General features: G+C 33.6%; 1 protein-coding gene across 6 annotated transcripts in view; it reads right to left on the reverse strand.

The window, feature by feature from the left end:
* The window catches only part of LOC107756221 (autophagy-related protein 16-1-like), a 20,321-nt gene that overhangs the window by 3,708 nt on the left and 6,724 nt on the right, over nucleotides 1-9,889 (reverse strand). For 4 of the 6 annotated variants that reach the window (XM_016573263.1, XM_016573260.1, XM_016573261.1 and 1 more), the window contains 9 exons: nucleotides 9,349-9,451; nucleotides 7,487-7,592; nucleotides 6,940-7,010; nucleotides 4,627-4,698; nucleotides 3,512-3,632; nucleotides 1,656-1,761; nucleotides 1,429-1,578; nucleotides 1,261-1,308; nucleotides 184-285 (listed from right to left, as the gene is read on the reverse strand). In XM_016573263.1, the coding sequence (XP_016428749.1) occupies nucleotides 184-285; nucleotides 1,261-1,308; nucleotides 1,429-1,578; nucleotides 1,656-1,761; nucleotides 3,512-3,632; nucleotides 4,627-4,698; nucleotides 6,940-7,010; nucleotides 7,487-7,592; nucleotides 9,349-9,451 (879 nt within the window). The remainder of the gene's footprint in view (nucleotides 1-183; nucleotides 286-1,260; nucleotides 1,309-1,428; nucleotides 1,579-1,655; nucleotides 1,762-3,511; nucleotides 3,633-4,626; nucleotides 4,699-6,939; nucleotides 7,011-7,486; nucleotides 7,593-9,348; nucleotides 9,452-9,889) is intronic. The other 2 variants (XM_016573262.1, XM_016573259.1) reach the window with 1 other exon arrangement.

Below are 9,889 nucleotides of genomic sequence, written 5' to 3' on the forward strand. Positions count from 1 at the left end.
AGAGTGTGTGTATGTGAGAGAGAGTGTGTGTGTGTGTGTGTCTGTGTGTGAGAGAGTGTGTGCAAGTGTGTGTGTGTGTGAGTGAGAGAGTGAGTGTGCGCAAGTGTGTGTGTGTCTGTGTGTGAGTGAGTGAGTGAGTGAGTGAGTCTGTGTGTGAGAGAGTGAGTGAGTGGTCCTGCTCACCTGTGACCCTTATCAAGGGTTTTGTCTAGTTTCCCCGTCAGAACGTTCCAAATGTACAGAACGCCGTCTGCAGAACCAGCCGCCACGTAACTCCCATCAGGACTGAAAACACAAACGCAGTTCAGAAAGGTGCAAAACAGATGCAGTCTGGTGATTAATGAGCTTTCAGTTGATGAAACTAATTCAATTAAATGTAACATTGACATCAACAAAAATAAAAGCTTGAGGATTTCAAATGCTAAAAGCTTGTTGGTTTGAATGTTTAAAAGAAAATGAAATATAAAATAAAATCAATGGACCCTTTTCACAAGACTGTGATGACGCGTTTATAAGTTTTCAATTACAAAAAAAAAAAAACAGTTAACGCTAATGCGAGGGTGTTTCTAATGCAGCTCTATGGGAGGGACGGTACATTTGACAGTTATTTCTTCCGACTGCAGTTATCGGTCTCTCTCAATTTTTGTTCCTTTTATTGAAAGTCACGAAAACACTATCGGGGAGTTTTTCTTTTGCTATTTGAGCAAATGGGAATGCAAAAATATATATTTGTGGTACTCTCCCATTCACTGCTCTCGAAGTTAACCCAACTATGATGACTTCCGCTGCGGAGAAACCCGGAAATGTGAAAAAGGTCCAGTATTTTACTAATAAATTGCCTAAAATAAATAAATAAAATGCCAAAGGAAACGCATATCTTGCAAATGCTAATCCTCTTCCAGATTTGGACTACAAATAGCTTTACAAATGTTTAAGCTTGCATGTTATAAATTATTATAATCTGTTTTGAATTTTACGTTTGTGATGAAAGTAACTTAATTTTTGCCTGTCTTGACTCCATGTTTGGATGTGTAATTTTTTTTTTACAATTAAAACATTTACATTAATAATATTATAATAATAACTGTCAAACATTGTGATTTGAACCAAGTAATAGCAATTAATTTTTTTGGCAGTCGTGCAGCCATACATAAACAACTTTAAAATATAAACAATTTTTTTAAAAATGAATTTTTATCTGTTTATTTGCATGTAAAAAAAACAAGACAAAAAAAACCTCATGCACTTTGCTGCTCTCACCTGAACGTGACCCTGGTGAAGTCTGAACCACACTTGAAACCTTGAGCACTGCAGAAAGACAGGAGTAATACAAACATGAAATCTCAATGCATTTTAAGTTGGAATACCAAAGAGCAATGCATAATAAATAAACTATTATATAAAGAGAAAAAGGTGTGAGCAACGCACTCAAACGTCTGTCGCACTGCATTACTGCGCAGGTCGATGATTTTCACCAGATCGTCACGAGAGCAGCTCAGCAGCTCGGTCCGGTCGTGATTGAGGTCCAAAGATGTAACGCGTCCCAGCAACTCCAGCTCACACACGATACTCTCCGACCTAAACACCAGAAACATTAGTGACCGAGACAGAAGTATTCGAGCACTGCAGCCTAACTCCGTCAAATCACGACTCACCTGATGTCCCAGAAACGAACTTTCTTATCGAAGTGTCCGCTCATCACACACTGCTCCGTGCAGACGATGTCATTACAGCTAGAACCAGCAAACACCGTCTTCATGCCTGAGAAAAAGAGAAAGAGTTTTATTTATCAGTCTTATTAGGTCAATACTTCAAGACATTTAAAAGCAACCAGCAATTTTCATGAACAAATTCTGAGAAATAACTGTTCAATAAACTGTCAACTACCATAAAATTTACATTTAATATTATATATATACACACTACCGGTCAAAAGCTTTTGAACAGTAAGATGTTTTTTAAGAAGCAGAAGAGAATTCTTTAAAAAAAAAAAACATTAAAAATCTTACTGTTCAAAAACTTTCGACTGGTCATTTTATTACAGGAGATATTATAATCTAATCTTAATGTAATTAATAGGAACTTAAATATGACTTAATTTGAATTAAAATTAATATTATGTCAGTTTATACAAATCTTATTAGAAATTCTTATGCACTGAAAGTTGAAACCTGTTGAAAAGTTGAAAAACGAACTAATATTTAATGTTAAATATTAAACATGTATTAATGAAATATTAAATTAAAATTAAAAATAAATTAAACTACAATAAACATTTAAAACTCATTAAATATTAATGTAAATATAATTCATATTTAATGAAACAAATTAATATTAATAATTAGTTTGTAATTTTTTACAATTTTCATTTGAAATTCTGATTTAAAGTTGAAACCTGTTGAAAAGTTGAAAAACGAACTAATATTTAACGTCAAATATTAAACAAGTATTAATGTAATTTTAAATTAAATGAATATTTATAAAAAATTAAACTATAAACTTTTAAAATTCATTAAATATTAAAGTAAATATAATTCATATTTAATTAAACAAATTAATATTAATGAGATTCATTTGTAATTTTTTAAAATTTTCATTTGAAATTGATGCAATTAAAGTTGAAATTGAAAAGTTGAGAAATGAACTAATATTTAATTAAAATGCTAAAATTAAATGATATTCAAATTAGGGATTTCAGTTTTCGATTATATCCATGATCGATCGTCATTTAAATTAACGATCAATTAATTGATTAATCGTTAACCTTAATACTGCAAAATGCATCTATTGCAGTGGCATATTTACCAGCATGACATATATTAATGAGATTCATTTGTAATTTTTTTTAAATTTTCATTTGAAATTGATGCAATTAAAGTTGAAATTGAAAAGTTGAGAAATGAACTAATATTTAATTAAAATGCTAAAATTAAATGATATTCAAATTAGGGATTTCAGTTTTCGATTATATCCATGATCGATCGTCATTTAAATTAACGATCAATTAATTGATTAATCGTTAACCTTAATACTGCAAAATGCATCTATTGCAGTGGCATATTTACCAGCATGACATGATGTGCAAACGCCATATTTATTATTTCTTTTCCCAAATCTTCACTGTCTCACCCTCTAATTTCACAGGTTTATTTTATTGGTGCGCACTTTTAATCGCTGTTTTCGCATCTCTTACTGTGGTAAACACGCGGGGCGAAATGAAATGATTTTGTGGCCATTAATTAAGAATTCGTTCCCTCATTTTAGTTAAATCATGGGTTTTCTAGGGAACAAATGAATGAAACATGGACAGTGGCCACAAATTAATTCAAATATTAATTTAATTAATATGAACTCAATTAAGCATTAATTAACGTTAACATTTAGTTTGTCACCCAGAAATGTACAAACAACATTTTTGAAGGCTAAGCAGAAGAACCATGCCTCATTTTGCATCTCATTCATGGACACTGGCAATTAAGCAGCAAGGACTTCTTAACTAAGAGTCTCTTACAGACTTTGCTGCGTAAGTCCCAGAGCTTGAGCGTTCGATCGTAGCTGCCGGAGACGATCCGAGAGTTATCGAGGAGAAACCGAGCGGATAAAACCTTCCCGCTGTGCCCTGTGAGTGTGTGCTTTGGAAAAAAAGAAGATACAATGAATTAAATATGCATGCAAACAACAACTAAATTAAGGCCTGTTATTTCTAGCAGTAAACGAGGTTCAGTTGAACACAGATTCAGGTCTCAGTATGATTTTTGAGATCAGCTGACCAGGCTCCTTCAGTCTGGCCCTCCTGTGTTTGTGTTTCTGTGGGATGTTTCTGTCGGAGTCTCACTTGATTCTCTAAAAAGACTCTTATTCAGCAGAAACATCCATTAATGTCAGCCGCCACATCAGACCAGGGCTGCACAACTAGAGCATGCTGGGAAAATTAGTAGAGCTGGCTGGGAAAGACGAGGGGACTGGAAGGAGACCTGGGCATCAGACCTTTTACATCACATCACTGACCTTTGAGCCAACGAATAAACCTTGAATGTAAGCTTATGCTTGATTTGTGACCCTGGACCACAAAACCAGTCATAAGGGTCAATTTTTCGAAATTGAGATTTATACATCCAAATGAAGTTCTTAGCAATGCATATTACAAATCAAAAATTAAGTTATTATATTTACGGTAGAGAATTTAAAAAATATCTTCATGGAACATGATTTTTACTTAATATCCTAATGATTTTTGGCATAAAAAAAAAAATCTATAATTTTGACCCATACAATGTATTGTTGGCTATTGCTACAAATGTACCCCAGCGACTTAAGACTGCTTTTGTGCTCCAGGGTCACATTTGTCAGTGAATCCCAGGACAATAATAATCTCCAGCTGTGGTTTTATTTAGAAAAAGCTAAGCTAAACTTGCATGCATGCAATTAATAAAATGCGTCATAATTTATGCATTTAAGAAAAAAAAAAAAAGAAAACCCCCCCCCACTAAAACCATCAATTAAATCCATAAATTACAAGAACAATAAAAGATATTTTGTCAATATGACTTAAAACCAGCAAAGTGTGTATTTAGACTAAAACAACTACTCATGCATGCATGCCTGTGTTTTCAGTGAAATCCTCACCCGCAGTCTGTAATCATCAACCGTCCAGATTCTGCTGGCAAAATCATTAGACGCAGCCAATAGATACGAGCCCTGCAGAGCACAAACACACTGCTATCAGTCACGACAGTAAAACACACTTTGCTTTCATTTTGTTCCTCATTGGTGGAGATTTGGTAAGATGTGCATTACATATAGTTCATGTTATAGGCAGATTTTCTACCTGAAATTAACATTTATTTATTTTTTTTAAGGATTTTTGTGGCTTTTAGTCCATATCTATCATATCTTTTGATATCTATCATATCGGTCATCTATTTATGATAGTGAACTCCTAAGACAAAATATATGAAGAGTTCATTTGCAAAAACTGATAACTCCATTTTTTTTTCATTTTTCAGAAATCACGTTTTTTTTATTGCGCATTCCAAGTAATATCAATCAAACTGCAGTTGGGTTGTTTAGATTAAGTAATAATAACTTAAATACAGCTGATTTACAAAATTAAAGTTCATTGAAAGTATGTTTTTGTTTTTTACATATTAAAAGTTTGTTTTATAGCAAAAGTAGATAACCCCAACAGTCGTTTTTTGGCAAAAGCAGATAACTCCGCATTTCATGTTTTAGAGTTAAAAAAACAAAAAAACAAAACAAAAAAAAACTCGTTTAATCTTTGTAATCTCCTCAGATGACGATGTAGATGCCTGACAAACGTTGTTGTTGTTGTGATCATAAACTGTACGGATGTGATTACACGCAATACACGGAGCTTTTCCCTCACTCACGTAACGCGCTGCTTTTGCAAGGTTCTGTGAAAACGTTTCAGCTTTTATTTTCCTTTCTCACCCTGAAGAAGATATCACAGGTTCATCAAATTCATCGAAATGATCCATCCTCGAACACTTTTAGTCAGCTTTGACGAAACTCCTCTCAGCTAGCACGTCTTTTCAAAGTGAAAGTAGCCTTGTCACCTGACCTGAATACAGCGAGCTGATTCGCTAAAATGGACTTATCGGCTTCTGTTCAAAAACAACAAGGGTTATCGGTTTTTGCAAATTAACTCTTCATATATATATAAATAATAAAATGTATATAAATAAAGGTTAGCAGATATATGAAATTGTCAAATCAATTACTGAGGTTTGTAGGGCCCTATGAAACACTTTTATTATTTACAAAATTCAGTGTTTTCTATTTTATTTTTTCTGGGTTCTGTTTTAGAGTGTCACACAAATTAACAATAAAAAATGATGTCTAATCAATTGAATTCGTAAAAATTTAACAATTTAAACTTCTAAAATGTAATCAAGTGAAAATGTAAAAATCCCTTTACAATAGAATATTGGGTAACACTATTTTAAGGTGTCCTTGTTACAGGTACTTACTATTATAATAACAAATTATGCATAGTGCAAGTAACACTAAGCCAAACCCATATAGTAAATACATGTAGTTAATTAATATTACTCAGTACTTAAAAATATATTAATTACACTGCAACAAGGACACCTTAAAATAAAGTGTAACCGAATGTAGGGCCCTATGAAACATTTTTATTATTTACAAAATTCAGTGTTTTCTATTTTATTTTTTCTGGGTTCTGTTTTAGAGTGTCACACAAATTAACAATAAAAAATGATGTCTAATCAATTGAATTCGTAAAAATTTAACAATTTAAACTTCTAAAATGTAATCAAGTGAAAATGTAAAAATCCCTTTACAATAGAATATTGGGTAACACTATTTTAAGGTGTCCTTGTTACAGGTACTTACTATTATAATAACAAATTATGCATAGTGCAAGTAACACTAAGCCAAACCCATATAGTAAATACATGTAGTTAATTAATATTACTCAGTACTTAAAAATATATTAATTACACTGCAACAAGGACACCTTAAAATAAAGTGTAACCGAATATTGTTTTTATTTACTATTTCTTACATTGTTAATTCATTTTAATTTACTAAAAAAAGAACACAATTTACGTTTTTTTTATAGTGAAATTTCTGGCATAATTAAGTTAAAACCAAACTTAATTTGCTGGTTTGTAGTGAAGAACATAAGAGTTTTAGTGTGTATTTGATAATAGTTATCATCAAATAAAATAATGAAATGCTTGTGAACGCGCACATTCATTTATTCATAAAAAAATTGGCCATAAATCTACACCAAATTCCTTAATTATACACTATACGGTGGATCCTTCGGTTTTCTGCATTCCGAAAATCATAGGACTCTAGGTTAAGACTTTCTGACTTGTGTCAAATATTCGTTTCTTTCATTAGTAACTGTATCATTGTTGACATTGTAATGTAGAAAGAATAACTCACCGCACTATCAAACTCTATGCTGGTGATTCCAGCATTACTGCCCGTCAGCGCACCTTTAGGTTCACATCGCCCTGGAGAAACAAATAAAAGCTTTTAAAACCCCACACAGACAAACCTGAACATCTACTGCATCTTTGTTTCAGGAGGAAACAGAAATTCTGCAGGTTCATTAAACCGTCGGCACAATTTGGCCAATTTCCTCTTCGAAACGACTGAAGGTCTCAGCTTGAAAACTTGAGATCATGAGCCTGTCAGACGTTCTCCTTCAGTCCGGCCCTCCTGTGTGTTATGTTACTGTTTGACACTGCTGTTATCAAGTCATCTTGTTCTCTAAAAGACTCTAAATATACAGCAGACATATCCATAATATCAGCCGCCACCTCGAACCAGCGATGCACGACTAGAGCAAGTTGGAGAAAAATGAACCGTGGCTGCTGGGAGGGGCAGAAGGACTGGAGAGAGAGACGAAGACTTCGGACCTTTTACATCTCATCACTGACCTTTGAACCCTGACGAAACTGTGAATGATAATATAGATCTACAGTACCAGAAACGACCTCCCAGAGCTTCACCCTGCGGTCCATTCCTCCCGTGGCAAGCAGACGGGAACCGGGACTGAACCTCACGGCGTTCACTTCGCCATCGTGGGCGTCCTACACGCAAAACAAGATTATGGGTTTCATCGCTCTGCTTTTAGAGACCTCAATGAAACATTTCAGATTCAAATGGCTGGGTTTTGTGTTGTGGGTCAAATTGACTCCCATTGGTTTCCATGCAATTCGTCAGATTCATGTAAAAACAGAAAACTTCTATTGTAGCTTGTCGGAGACTAAAACCATAAAATATGAGAAATTAAAATAGTTACATCCTTTGTGTTGCGAAGTTTGGCAGCTGATAACTTAAGTAAAAAAAAAAAAAAAAAATAAATAAATGAATATATAATTTATAAATCGTAATGTGTGTGTGCGCAAAATACAGACAAAAAAAAATGCTCATCTCTATTTACAAATTCAATTAAATAGTGATATTTTAATAATGTGATTTGAAAACAAATGAAAGGGATCATATTTAATTGAGAATGTAATGAAATGTTAAATGCAATTTAAAAATCAAAATTAAATCCACACACATACACTACATATATTGATCTGATAAAGAAGCGTTCATGAGCGGAGCTGCTTTGATTACAGCCATTACTGGAGAAACCGCTAGTTTTATCACTCTAAAAGCGCCTCCTGCTGGCAGAGAATGATTCAAAATACAGACAAAAAAAAATGCTCATCTCTATTTACAAATTCAATTAAATAGTGATATTTTAATAATGTGATTTGAAAACAAATGAAAGGGATCATATTTAATTGAGAATGTAATGAAATGTTAAATGCAATTTAAAAATCAAAATTAAATCCACACACATACACTACATATATATTCTACACATATATTTTAATGACAATTTAATGCATAAAATAATGTTTCCTTTTTCATGTTATTTCACATTTCATAAATTTATATGGGTTAATTTGACCTGCTTATTTTTGTGTTCAAAACAAACTGCGCGCACACACAAAATAAAACCATTTCCTTAATTTTTAACAAATGATTTTTGCCAAATTGCATGGAAGTCAATGAGGTTCAACGGGGAAGTCTATGTGACCCAACACAAATGCCACAGAATTACTAAAATTTGTACAGCTTTTCCAAAACACATCCGTGTTGAAACTTTGCATGCACATTCATGTCCTTAAATTAGAAATATTCCTAAATTTGGAAAGAGAAATAATTTTAACCAGTTTATCAAGCAGTTTGAAAACCAAGTGTGGGTCAAATTGACCTGCAACACAATAGGAGCGGAGGGTTTGTTTTCATTCAGTTAAATAAAATTTACAGTGCGATTAGTGCAGCAGTATGGAGGCTGATTTCCTGTTGTTGCTTTTAAAACATGTAGCATTCAGGTTCACCAAACTTTGACTGAAAATGAGATGGAAATTCAACCAAATAATTTGCTCCCATCCTCTTTAAAGCAGAACTGGTCAAATAAAGCTGGTTTTCTTCGGTTTTAAAGGCCTCAGCTTGAAAACTTGAGATCATGCACCAGTTTAACGTTCTCCTCCTGTCCAGCCCTCCTTTGTGTTGTAGTTCTGTAGGATGCTGCTGTCGAGGTCTCACTCGGTTCTCTCAAAGACTCTTAAATCAGCAAAAACGTCCATAGTATCAACCGCCACCTCGAACCAGCAATGCACAACTAGAGCATGCTGGGAAAAATGAAGAGGGGCGGAAGGACTGGGAGGAGACCTGGATTTCAGACCTTTTAAATCACATCATTGACCTTTGAAGCCTGACCTCTGAAGATCAACATAAATTGAAGGATGCATAAAAAAAAAAAGACACGAGGAAAGCAACACTCACAAAGATGTGTAGCGCAGTGGAGGGAACTCGGACATCAGCGCACGCCGACGGCACCTCTGCGCTTTCAGGAGACGAGCCGAACGAATTCACCGAGCGCCGTCTTCTAAGGGAGAGAAAGAGCATGTGTCACGGGCTGAGCTGAACTCGTTTTGTAGGATCTTACGGTCTCATGTTTCTTGCAAAACATGTCATCTTCATAAAGAGTGTCGTTCATGGACTGAAGCATTTATAAATGCATGACTGAATCTGTAACATTGATTTTAGCATTGCAACATTTTAGGAAAAGTGCAAAACTCATCTCGTTGACACACAAACAAAACTGATGCAAAAATTTGGGTGGGTGATATGAATATTTTAAATTATATTTTATATTATAATGTGTGCAAAATACAATACTTATTTATATTTAAAAATTAAATTCTAAATAAGAAAAAATATTTTCATAAATGATGCATGTAAAATTTAAATGATAAATAGCAATGTCCATATATTTTGATAGTGCTTTAAAAAAAAAAAAAAAAAAAAAAAACTCAATTAAAAA

The sequence above is a fragment of the Sinocyclocheilus rhinocerous genome, unplaced genomic scaffold (assembly GCF_001515625.1).
Source record: "Sinocyclocheilus rhinocerous isolate Xijiao unplaced genomic scaffold, SAMN03320098_v1.1 scaffold592, whole genome shotgun sequence".
Lineage (NCBI taxonomy): Eukaryota > Metazoa > Chordata > Actinopteri > Cypriniformes > Cyprinidae > Sinocyclocheilus > Sinocyclocheilus rhinocerous.